General features: G+C 42.6%; 1 protein-coding gene across 1 annotated transcript in view; it reads left to right on the top strand.

Annotated features, from left to right (window-relative positions):
• Positions 1 to 13476, top strand: part of Slc9a2 (solute carrier family 9 member A2) — a 78186-nt gene that overhangs the window by 43618 nt on the left and 21092 nt on the right. The window contains exons 4-5 of the mRNA XM_027386747.2: positions 9187 to 9404; positions 9845 to 10047. Of these exons, the coding sequence (XP_027242548.1) occupies positions 9187 to 9404; positions 9845 to 10047 (421 nt within the window). The remainder of the gene's footprint in view (positions 1 to 9186; positions 9405 to 9844; positions 10048 to 13476) is intronic.

Here is a 13476-nt window from a genome sequence, read left to right as displayed (position 1 = left end):
TTACTCTTTATTAACATGTGGTCCAAAGTGTAAACTGATATAATGAATCATAAGTAACATTTATTATTTATTAAGAAATAGTTATTTTTTCTTTCCAAAGACTTTTTATTTTAGGAAATTGATAATGATGTAGACAGTCACTTTCTAGGTAGAATTTCAAAGAATGATGTTTACCTTTATCTTGGTATTGATTGCCAGACTCCAAGTAGACATTTAAACCATAGAAAAATGCAAAGGATTTTATGATTTAGTTGTTTTTAGTTGTTGGACCCTAAACAACATAGAGCAGTGCTTTTCAACTTTCTCAATGGTGTGGCTTTTTAATCAGTTCCTCCTGTTGTGGTGACCCCTCAACCACACTTATTTTTGCTGCTACTTTATAACTGTAGTTTTGCTACTGTTATGAATTATAAATATCTGCTATTTCTGATGGTCTCAGACTACCCCTGTGAAAGGGTCATTCAACCCCCAAGGGGTTGTGACCCACAGGTTGAGAACTACTGACTTAGACTAAGGAATTCAAATACAAGAGTGTTAGGGTTGGAATCTCAAATGACTCCCTAAAACCTATAAGGCTGAAGGCTTTCTAGCCAGTCTATAGGAGATAGTAGGACCTTGTGTAGGTGTGGCTGAGTAGAAGGAAGTTACGTCACTGGGGTGTGCTTCTGAAGGGGATCCTGGGACACATGCCTCCTGGCATTTCCCAGCCACCATAAGGCAGCTTCTCTGACACACACTGACACACTTTCCCACAGGCCTAAAGCAAGAGGGCCAGTGACCCCAGACTGAATCCCTGGCCCCAAATCAACATCACTTCCTTTTAGATTATGTACTTCACATCCCTATTGATAGACACCATCCAACACAGAGAGTCAAGGCCTGCTCTTCCAGTGACCCATTGGGCACCTGAAGGCGATCACCTCACCTAGATTTCAAAGTGAGTTTGCATCTCATTTGTCCTCTGCATAGAGAGGTCACGGCCTAGCTGACTCTGAGGACGGCTGTGTTCCACATTGAGGAACAGCCTTGTGAAGCTCCTCTCTATGCCACAGTACTACCCTAGCCCTGTTTCGCTGAGCTTGTACTCTCCTTTTGCCTCAGTCAAAGCTCTGAGTTTTCAGTGTTCCCGAGAGATCTGGCCAAGTGGCCAAGCCTGCCTTCCCACATGGCCTCACGCTTAATCCTTAGCTATTTGAGGTAACTTGAGTCATCTGCTGCCCTTGTAGCCAGGTGTCCAGCAAAGCTGTGTGAATAAGGCGAGCAGAAACAAACCGTGAAAAAAAGGAGGATTGCTGGATTAGGTGAATAAATGGACTCCTGACTAGGACAGGTACAGATCTTGGAGACCCGACACCAAGGTTTCCCGTGTTCACCAAAATCTCTGTCAACACTGCCTTTGTGTCGTGGGTAGGTACCAAGTAAGGTTTACGTAGAAATTGGGTTTTTGTTTCTGCAACCCTATTGCTGGAGAGTGAGGGAGATCTATCCAGTCAGTTCCTGTGAGGACACATTTCAAGGAAAGGCAGCGACTGGGCCTTTCATTCACTTGGAGAAGTGATTGAATCAAACTGTGTTTGGGCCATCCCTGTTTCATGAAAAGTGGGGCCTGTTACCAGTAGAAAGCCGGGAATTTACAACCGGCTTCAGCTGAGATGGCCACCCAATCTATGCTGACAGCATGTTATCAGGGGGAAAAATAACGTTTTGAATAGGGTAGAAATGAGGAGGCCTTTTGGTGAGATCTTATTTGATAAAAAGAAGAGCATTTTGAGAGGATGGGAAAGAATAACAACAACAACAACAAAAAAAACCTTCAGGATGAGATGCTGTGGGGTCTCTATGGACCTGATCTCTGAGGAGGAGAGGAAAGCTAACTCTCACATCCGCCATGCAGGTATCTGGGATCCATCCTGTGTTACTCTGTTGTAATGAATGTAGCAGCAGATGTGTCCATGTCTCTTTTACACCACTCTTTTGCATGCCACTGACAGTATAGCTAATGATTCTGTGGGGTAAAAGCCAGAGGTCATAGCCCTAAGTTGGCCAGCTGCCTCCAGGGCTAAGGAACGCTTCCCAGGAGAGGATTGCAGCTGGTAGCAGCAGGAAGGTGCCTGGTTGGAGACTGGAGGAGGGAGAAGAGCTAGAGAATGCAATTAAAACCCAGTAGCCCTCAGATCCCGTGTTAGCCTTTGGGTCCCACCTTCCAATAAAGCATTAAGATGATTCATCTTGAGTCCCATCCATTTCTTTTCTGTGAGCCCTCTGACGGTGTCCCACTTACTCCCTTAAAATGGGGTGCTTTTAGAAATTACATAGGATGACTATTCCATGTAGACACCCCGATTTTCTCGGATGAAGCAAGGCATTTGCATCTTTGCAAAAATTTCCATGAATTACGTGGTTCACAGACATAGTGTTCTAATGCACATGACATACGCCATAAGAGATCAGCTACTTGGACCCATGTACCCAGAACACATGAGCAACCTTGGAAATACTTAGTCCATAAAAGTGGCACAAGGGTGTCGTGGGCAAGGTTCCATGCCCAGCACCACATGGCATGCATCTCCACTATGTTTGTGTGGAGGCATCTACTTTGATTTCCTTGTTAAGACCAGGCCAAATCTATCAGGCTCTTTGAAATCTTACCCAGCACTCTTCAGCTAAAGTCATTTGACTCCATGGTCCTGTGATTCCTTATAGTTCACTACATGTTGGACAATGACTTATGACCCTTTGTGTGATCCTACTGCTTGAAATCACATCTGCATTGGTTGCCAATGAGTAGTATGTAAACAGTATACAAGCTGAAAACATTTATAAAAGGTAGAGTAAAAAAAAAAAAACAACAAAAAAACAAAGCAGGGTCCCTATGGAAGAGGATGAGGTCATAGGAATAACCCATTATTTACAGTACTTAAGGCCGTTTATTTCATTTTTAATATTTTACAAAAGATAGTTCAGTTTTTATGCTTGAGTCTTCCTCTGAAAACAATTTTAATTTCGAATATACAATATGTCAAACTCACTTTCTTTTGGTCATTGGGTTTCCTGGAAGAGACAATTCACTCTATAGTAAATTCATGCTCTGGAATAATTAATTTACTTCACATGAGCAAGTTCTTTTTCCGAGAACATGCACTGTGCCCAGAGTCACCATAAGACCTGGATTTAATCAACACAGAGAAAGCTACTGAATGGGTTTTCATCACTGCAAGGCTTGACTCTGAGCATGCCTTCGTTTTGGAAAGTTTTCATTGACAACAGGATTTGTTTGTGTTATTCCTGCAATTGTATTTGCAAATTTTAGTAGCACATGCGGATTTATAGTGGGAGCAAATGAACTGTGCAGTGGCCTATACACCATTATACATGAAAGCAGCTCCAACTAAGGAGAACCTATACAGTAGTTTGAATGTAATTGGCCCCCATAATTACACAGGGAGTGGTATTAAGTGTGGCTTTGTTGGAGTGGGTATGGTTTTGTTGGAGGAAGTGTGTCACTGTGGGGTGGGTTTTGGGGTTCTCTATGCTCAGGATACCTCCCAGTGTTTCACTTGGCTTCCTGCTGCTTGCAAGATGTAGGACTCTCAGCTACTGCTTTAGCCCCATGTCTGCCTACATAGCACTATGCTCCACATAATGGACTGAACTGAAACTGTAAGGGAGCCACCCCAATTAAATATTTTCTTTACAAGAGTTTCTGTGGTCATGGTGTCTCTTCCCTGCAATAAAACCCTAAGACAGTCTCTTAATGCTAATGTCAGAATTAAATTTAGAGAATTGATCACTCTATTTTTAAAGGATAATTATCTTTATAAACATAAATAATAGGCTTGTCTTCTATAAAGACACAGAGAGAGCATGTTTATGCATTCCTGTACAAAATTTTAAATGTATATCTTTATAACATATATGTATGTTTGCATATATACACATATACATGCACTTACACGTCTTTACAACCACAAATCTGCCTCCACCTCCTGCTTTAAATTCTGATGTTAGGTCCCTTTGGCTTTATTGATCATGCCCATCTAGCCAAAGAGTCTGAAATCGGCAGCAACTCAGGTACAGAACCACATTAAGCAGAGACTAATATGAGCCTATTCTCTCCCAAAGTACACATTCTGATAGAAGGAAAATGCAGTCTGCAGGACTGCTTCTTGGGATGCTATACTGAAGTCATGGCCCCTTACGGAAGAAGGGCATCGTTAGAAGAATTTTCTATTCACAGATAGTCAAATGACAGATCATCTAAGAAAAACTCTGTCTTCCCCTTGAAGACCTTGTTGAGGGGGCATTAGCTAGCTTGATCTTTGCCTATGCTATATTTTAAGCAATACAGGGATAAAGAAAACCTCAATTGCTGCTAAATGCAAAACCCACTAATTACAGTGATTTTACTTTTCCATCTCTAAATTGGTGATAATCACCATACATTTATGTTAAAGTGAGGCAAGATAATCACAAAGCAGTATGTCTGACCTCTATGTGGTCTCACACAATGAAACCTAACACCTGTCAAAACATGTCCATGTTTTGGTGTGTTACATAGGCCAGGTGCTGGAATGGGTTTTGAAAGTGAAATGACAAGCCATCGAAGGAAACGAATTATCTGCATCGTTTTGGAATGTGCCCTTCCAAATCAGTCCTCTGCATATGTGACACCCTACAGAGGTTTTTTTCTAGCATATAATTTCCATCATATCAAAGTACCATTCCTATTAAGAGTATATTCATATAGGGACTGAGTCAAGATGCATTCATATACAAAGCAAGGGACACTTGTCTTGTTCCTAATGCACTTAGAAGAAATAGAGATAGGGACAGAGAGGATGGGGACTGGAGATAGTTACAGCCAAATATATAGATCTCAACCTCCCACCCTGTCTACAGAATCAAGCAGAAGCTCTTGATTGTTATGTGTAGCTATCATTTTCTGACCTTTGCCTTCTTTAGTGATCTTTTCATGTTATCATTCCATGCTCCTCTGGCTACCAGAATATTCCAGTAGTTTTCTGAGCATGCCAACATCTTTCTTTCAAACCTCTGTGCATGCCCACCTGCTTGTCTTGAATTGGACTCATCTATCTGTCTGTGAGTTCCTCTTCTATGAATTCTACCAATTGAATATCAGAAATGATTGTAAATGACAGCTGAATCCAGGCTGAGTGGGACAGACCCTTTTCTTGCTAAGACTCCATGTGGAACAGAGAGTGATGGTCACTTACACAATGCTTATATTGTATTAGGCACTATAAACTGTCCAGATATAGTTTAGAATGCACAAATTGGGGTGCTTAGGTTATGTTCAAATACTTTCATTTTAGGTAAGGGACTCAAGCATCACATTTTATTATCAGCAATGGCTCTTCCAAATTCACTCTTGCAGGCACTGAAGGGAAGCTGTACTGTCCTCCTATTTCTTATTCTTGATGGCCTCTTACAAATGAAAAATTTGTACAAATGCACCCTTTTCTGTGGTATAACTAACCATTTACTCCCCCAAACTTCTAACATATCCTTTCTTTTGATTCGGTATTATTTATCCTTTGACAATTTCGTGTATGTACACAGTACAACCTAGTCATACCACAACCCTCTTCCAACTCCTTTTGAAGCCTTCAACATCACATTCTTCTCCCAACTTCAAGTCCTCTTCTTTATCTTAAAAAATTAACCTAGAGACCAAGTAGTGTGGGTTATTGCACATGGCTGTAGGGCCATCCATTGGGGCAAGAGTAACCTACCAGGGACTAAATCTCTGAAGGAAACCCTCTCCCCCAGAAGCCATCAACTTCTCATGAGCTCCTTCCACTCAATTCTGGATTATTGACTGGCCTGATATTGAGCAGTTCTTGTGCAGGCAACCACAGCTCCTATGATTTCAGGAGTGTAATGGCCTCAGATCTAGAAGACACTGCCAACACACCCTTTCTGTTCCCATGTCTAGCACCTGTAGTATTGTACAGCAATGATGTCTTCATGACCATTTCTCACCTTAGACTAGGAGCTTTTGGAGGATGAAATTATGCCCAAATTGCCTTCATCTTCATGGGCCTGTCATGGCTGAACGACTGGTGTTTGTTAAGTTGCTTCCCATCATGAACTTAAATGTTGATTTTTGCCTTCATCATGTGTTTATTGCTTACATAAAGAGGAGATCATGATTGGGGAGGGGTGGGTAGCATATTCACACAGCATTATTCTAGTCTTGCAAAACTGTTTCTCAAATGATGGTTACAAGCTTTAAAAGCCAAAAAGAAAAGAAATTGAGTATGGGCTGAAGAATCACAGAGCTTCAACTTGTTGATGGGTGGTGTTTCCCTTTAAAAATAAAAGTAATTAGGGGAAATTGGGTAACAAGTACTTGGTATCCATCATCCCCCATATTTGTCTATTTATTTAAGAATCTCCTTGATCTTGAAGCACCCTGCCAATAGGATTAGAATATTTTAAGAAATAACATAGCCATTACAAATTATATCCAAGTTTTCTACTTTCAAACTTGAAAAGTTTATCTGTTCTCATTGCCGAGCTTCTCTTCCCTGTAAAAGGTTTCAATCCAGAAAAATTATAATTTCAATGTAGCATTTGCCTCATTATCTTGTACTGGAGAATCTTAATTTTTGAAAATACAATTTTAAAAATTCAAGTAAGCTGAGCCTGGTGGTGCAGACCTGTAAATCCAGCAACCCAGAGGCTGAGCAGAAGGACTGCAAGTTCAAGGCTGGACCATGCACTAGAGAAAATTCAAAGCCAACATAACAACTTAGTGAGACTCTGGAAATTTCAAGTGAAGTGAGCATCATACATGAAGCTCAGGGGTGAGTGTTTGCCTAGTATGCAGAAGTCTGGGATTCAATCCCCAGTTACTTCAGGCCTTATTAAGCCAAAAGTATGGAAAATATCTAGATTTCTGAGATATAATTAACCAAGTGTACCCAAAGACATCTACATCCTAATTCATGGAACTTGCTAATAGCTTACATTCTAAAAAAAAAAGCGGGGGGATATCGTAAATGAGATTTAATTAGGTTGTTGAGCTGCAGAAATTGCAATAATAATAATAATAATAATAATAATAATAATAACAACAATAATCTGGGCTTTGTGTAATCACAGGACCCTTATAAAAGGGAGTTAATCATTGTCAGAATCGGGAATGCTAGAGGCAGAGTGATGTGGTCACAAGCCAAAGATTTTAAGCAGCCTCCAGAAGGTAGGGCAGAAAAAAGGACAGAATCTCCTTGGAAGCTTCCAGAAGGAGAACAGCATAATCAACATCTTGATTATTTTAGCCCAGTTAAAATTATTTTTGATTTTGACTTATGGAAGTGAGATGATCAAATGGACTGGGAAGCACTAATTTCTTACAGTAGGAAACAAACACAGATTGCCTTGTTCTTGAGAGTAGAGGGGTCAGAGCTTGACAAGAAGTGGAAGCCTTCTCTCCCACAAGACCACTGGAATCACTAAGAACTCCCAGGACTGAGGGTCAGGTCTACAACAGCACTGGCTTCCACCAGACTCCCTGGTCAAACACTTGGGCATCACCACTTACAAGCTGTGAAATGTTGAGTCCACCTTTGTTCTCCCATTTACGAAAGTGGGAGTGATAATAGAACTTGCCTCATAAACAGGTTATGAGGATTAGCTGACACAGCCCATACAAAGTGTTTACTCAGGTCCTGGCTCCTAGGAAAGGTTCTCCAAACATGAACCTGTATTGTATAAGCCCTCAGGTATGCGGAGGCTTTGCCATGTTTGTGGCCACTCAGTTTTATTAGCTCATTTCAAAGGCCACTCTTTCTTTTGGAAACTGCATGGATTATACATTCTTCACCTATATAAATCTTAAAAAGAAAAAAAAAACATTTTCTTGTTCTGGTGGTGGTAGCCACACAGCATCTAAACACAGAATCCTTGCAAAGGGAGAATGTCATTTGTTTTGTTTTAATATAAACACAATACAAAAATGTTTATGCGAGGAGTGGGTCTGTTTGTTGAAAGGGCACGGGCTCTTGATCTCAGAGCCTCTGAGCTTTTCATTATTCAACTGGTCCCGTGTCATAAGAAGAAGCTTTCCTTACAAACAAATATCTTGGGTTAAGGAAGCCCACTGCACAGGCCGTGGGCTATGCATGCCGCGTTGGTGTGGCCCTGGAGTTGAATCAGGACCACCATGAATGGAAGTTGTTTATGTCTTGGCTCTTACGCAGTGGAAGCTGGGGTAACTCACTAGAGTCCCATTGTCCTGTTCTCCCCTTCAGTTCATTTTCATGATGAAGTATTTTGACACTATATGGGGACCATACCTCTTCATAGAGGACTTGGTGTGTACTTGTCACCTACATCACATTTCCATTTTTGGGTGGCATTTGACTTGGTCGTGGGTGATATCCTAGGCTTATACGAATTTGTGTGACTACGAAGCAGACAGTAGTCAGGAACATGGCATGCTTTGCAGGTGATGGGCAGTCAGGGTATGAGGTGTGTGCCAGGTAGAGTGAGAGAAGGATGTTAAACTTGTGCCCTCACCAGGGAAATGCATGAGGTATGTAAGTGCCCACCTTGCCAGCATGCATCTGATCTGACCTCTTTCCGAGGTATGCAAAGATGCCGTGTCAAAACAGCTACAGTAAGAGAGATAGAAAAGGGCATAATGGCCCCAAAGTTGTGAGGAAAATGCTAGAGAAAAGAAACAAAAGCTTCTTTTACTTAGGAATTCTTGGAGCCTATTTTGAATTACATGGAAATAGACACCAGAGACTAGTTGAAATGACACCCAGTTATAAGAGAAGGGCGCAGTGAGGAAGAATTGCAGGGAAGAAGCCAAGTGCAACCTGGGAGAATGTAGGCTTTTATGTTGTAGTCCATGGTTTTCATATAACATAGGAATAAAGTCTATACAAGTAGGAGAATTGCTTTTATAGGATGATAGTGGGTTTCAAATTATTTTGGACTTTCAACGTTTGGCATGCTCAAAGGAGGGTTGATGGTGATGGTGACCATGAGGTTTTCAGAGAATATGGACGCCAGGCGATGAGCAGAAGGTGGAAGGAATATTTAAGACTACTGGTAAGCCAAAGACCAAGTGACTGTTTCGTGTTTAGGAGCTGACCCTGGTACTCTGATTGTGGTTGAGGCTATGTTTAAATAGAAACTGCGTCTTCCCCCTAGAATCACAGCATGTGCCATGACAATGAATAAGTACGTGGAAGAGAACGTGTCTCAGAAGTCCTACACCACCATCAAGTACTTCATGAAGATGCTGAGCAGCGTCAGCGAGACTTTGATCTTCATCTTCATGGGCGTGTCCACTGTTGGGAAGAACCACGAGTGGAACTGGGCTTTTGTCTGCTTCACGCTGGCCTTCTGTCTGATCTGGCGAGCACTGGGTAAGGAGCAGTCATTTGCTCAGTGAACAGTCAGTGACGCTGACCCAGTAGGACTTCTTTCTGCTGTGGATGCCTCTTTGTTTTCATTCCGTCTTCTGCGTCTACTCTCTGCTCTCCCCTTCTCCCTTTCCTCATCTCATTATTATTCCAGCCCCATTTGATTTTCTCTCTCCGCCTTTTCTTTGTTGTTCTAGATTCTCTCCGGGCTTTTACTGGAGATCAAATTAGTCTCTCTTTATGTCTCTAATTCTGATGGACAGAAGCATGTTATCCTGAATGGATAAGAGCAAGGACCCAAGAGTCCCCAGGGTTTGCGGGATGGGATATGAAGTGGGGTGCACACTTTGCATTGTCACAGAGATGAGGAGACTCAGAATCCCTGGTCTGTCCCTGTCTGTATTCACACAGTTTGTTTCCTCTGGGTCTCTCTTTGTCCATAGGTGTCTTTGTCCTGACTCAAGTGATTAACTGGTTCCGGACCATTCCCCTGACCTTCAAGGACCAGTTCATCATTGCCTATGGAGGGCTCCGTGGTGCCATCTGTTTTGCACTGGTGTTTCTCCTCCCTGCTAGTGTGTTTCCTCGAAAGAAGCTCTTCATCACGGCAGCCATTGTTGTTATATTCTTCACTGTCTTCATCCTGGTGAGTGCAGCTATTTCTTCTAGAAAAGTCTCTCCCTCCCTCAGGACATGAGCACTTTCTGGTCATCCAAGTGAATGCTGGTGGTGGAAGCAAGGTGGCATAGGTGTGTTGAAGCTTTGGGAGTCACCCGAACAGGGAACATGATATTTCCTGTCTGGGTTCATGGCTTGGATTGTGCAGGACGTACAAGAGTCCAATTTGGTCACTTGGCCCCCACAGAGGAAACAGTTATTTAAGGAAGCTCAACTCAGGGATTGGTGTGTGCTACTGGAAACTGACAAAGAGCATGTCCTAGCCCTAATCCTTGTCATTTGCCTTGCTTTCCAACCTGGTAAATGTCCTTGTTAAGTCCGGGTTGTGAGCCATGACCTTCTAGCCGCCATTTGACAAGAGCTGGCTGCTGACCATGCTTTGGCTGGAGCAGTAAGCATGGTTGCTCTGACTTTGCAAGTTAGTCAATATGCCAGCTCTCAGGAGATTATATATTGTGCATATTCATTTAACAGGTGTGTATTTGTCTTGTGCTCTGTGACATGTGCTGTTGTTAGAATCTAGAATTCTATATTTATATTCTAAAAATTATTTCCAATTTATTAAAAAAATTATGTTCTAAAAATATAAGTATATATTCCTGTGTCTGCAGAGCTTCTGTTCTTGTCAGGGGTCAGGGGAGGGCAGCAAATGCTGGGAGAGAGACCTAATAGTAAAGTATGGAATATACTTAAAGGTGGAAGATACTATACAATAAATAAGACAGGGGTCAGGAACGAAGAGGATGACATAGACAGAGGGTAGGGTACAATTCTAAATTGGTGTTCATAGAAGGGAAAAGTGGGGGATCTGACATTTGAGCAAAGGCCTGTAGGAGGTGGTGGCCTTAGCCAAGATGGAGGACATTCCAGGCACATGTGCTGGGGGAGATCTTGTTTCCTGGAGACAGAATGTTCTTGGCTGGAGTGTAGGGTGGGCTAGAGTAACAGAGGCTATGTTTGAGGCTCGTATTATGTATGGCTGTGAAGAGCCATGTAAGGAGCTTCACTCTTCTCCAAGGGAAGGGGACACAGAACAGAGGTCATGGAAACCCGAATACAGGTCCTGATGGTGGCTGGAAGAGAGAAAAGATCCTGTTGTGCAATCTGAACATGGAGTCTGCAGGATGTCTCTGGATGTGGCATGCATGTGGAGAAAGAGGAGGCTTCATTGACTCCCAGGGCTGGTGCCTGACAGAGGAGAAGAATGGCCTTACCCTCAAGGGAAAAGGGGAGGTCTGTGATCTCAGAACTGGAGGTTGGCAGTTCCATCACAAGTTATCTGGGCAAGGGATGTCTGTGAGACTTCCAAGGGCAGACACTGGCTAGGCAGGTACTACGAGTTCAAATTCAGTAAAAGAGGCCAGTGCTCAGCTGATGGTAACTCATTTTGTGTAACCATCTTCAAGTGCTTCCTAAATACCTTACCCACAGTGTCATCTTGAGTATTATTGCCTTTAACTGTCAGAACTGTTCTCTGCCACATAACTCCAGGAGCTCATTTTCCCTAGTTTTTGGATAGTGAAAGTGAGGTCCAGAAACTGAAGTTAAATAGTTTGAAATTTATCAGTACCAGACTGATCTTTACCATGAGATGAGACTCTGCAAGAAAGTCAAGTGTTAAATGCACTCAGCATTGCCTCACGTGTAGATTCTTCTAGCTGACTCTGCACAAGAACGCTTTGCTTGGGCTCACATCTCCCCATGTGAGGACAGTGGGCTTTGTGGAATCCTGGCCATGGATGCTCAGAATGCTCATGGGTCCCATTAGGTTGAGAGAGGGCACTTTCCCTTCCAGTCTTTGTCATCCACACCTTTACAATGCCAGTTCCCTTCAGTGGTTGCCTCAGGAGAGCGAGCATGTCAGGTGCCAGGTTAGAAATTTACCATGTGTGCCATCTCATTGTATCCCCCAAACAAACCTCTGAGACAAAGACTGGTGTCACCTCCCAGGAAGAAACTCATCCTCAAAGAAGAAAATGACCCCAGAGTGCTGAGCCTGAGGCTGACTGAAGCCTCACAAAAGCTCATTGCTGTTCAGCCCCCCTGACTTGCTGAAAAAAGGCAGTGTTTGCTAGGTTATGGCTATGTGTGAGTGGTGATGAGAATATGTGCAGAGAAAGGCAGTCTTAGGAAATTCCATTGCTGTGTTAGCACCACAGTGTGCCTGCACAAACCCACTTACATGCTCAAGCTTTGATATAGCCTATTGTGACGTGAAGTTCCTTGACAGCATTTTTGTTAAGGTAAGATACCAGTACACTAGTTGGCTTAGAACTACACAGAACCAAGACCACTAGCATCACTGTGTTCACTTTTCTATCTGTCTCACTGAGAGATCTTGGGACAAGAGCATCCATGGGGTTGTCACCACCATTGATAACAATGCTTTCTGGAATCCTCTGGAGTACCCACTGGAGATTGAGTACAGTGACTTTTTTCATGAGTACAGGGAGTTTGTTCTCAAATAATGGTGAAAGTAAGGTACAGAATATGAGTGAATGAACAGTGTCGTGTAGTCACTGCTGCTCTCAAGTGTTCTGTGCTATCCATATCTATACAGGACATACATTTAGACAACTGGCAGTCCAGTAGTGCTGTTTGCCCCAGTGTCACCACAAACAGGAGAGTGACACTTTCTGTTCTGGAGTTACAAGGGCTATGACGTCACTGATTGAGGAAACTTCTCAGTTTCCTGGTGTGTGTGTGTGTGTGTGTGTGTGTGTGTGTGTGTGTGTGTGTGTGTGTGTGTGTCCTATTGTGGATCACATGACACAAATGTGACACTTTCATTTCAGTTTCAGACTCATACTGACTTCAATCTCCTCCTAAAACTTGGGAGATACCACACATCCTATGGGTACCGAGGTGAGGAATATTCACCTGACTTTATCTTTTCTCTTCAGTGTTTATGAAACACTTGCAACAAGCCATTTAAGTTACCTCTTAAATTTTTTGGGATAAAATGTGACACAAAGCAATTTTGTCTTTTGAATTTTCACCTCCCACAGTGGCCTAGGGCAGAATGCATGTAAATATAGACCAAGACAGGGTAGGGATTTTCCTCTTCTTCCCAGACCTTCTGGTTACCTTGGTGTCACCTTAGGCCCCCAGAGCTGCACAGTGCACAGTATCAAGGGGCTGCTCCTCCCAGAACAGATACTGTCATCTCAGAATACCAGACACAAAAATAGAATTGTATCACCCTAGTGGGATGAGGAACTAGGTCACTGGGAGAAGACCACAGTCCCCAGCACACGTTCTCAAGCACTTATAGTACAAAGCCAGTCCTCTGATCCAGACATCACTGGCTTGGTGCAATTATGGAATACAAGTGGTGTGACTTCATAGAAAGTTGCTAATTAAAGATAGTACACAACATCTTACAATTTTTATGTTT

Source organism: Cricetulus griseus (genome assembly GCF_003668045.3).
Source record: "Cricetulus griseus strain 17A/GY chromosome 1 unlocalized genomic scaffold, alternate assembly CriGri-PICRH-1.0 chr1_1, whole genome shotgun sequence".
Lineage (NCBI taxonomy): Eukaryota > Metazoa > Chordata > Mammalia > Rodentia > Cricetidae > Cricetulus > Cricetulus griseus.
This window is presented reverse-complemented; position numbering and strand designations above follow the sequence as displayed.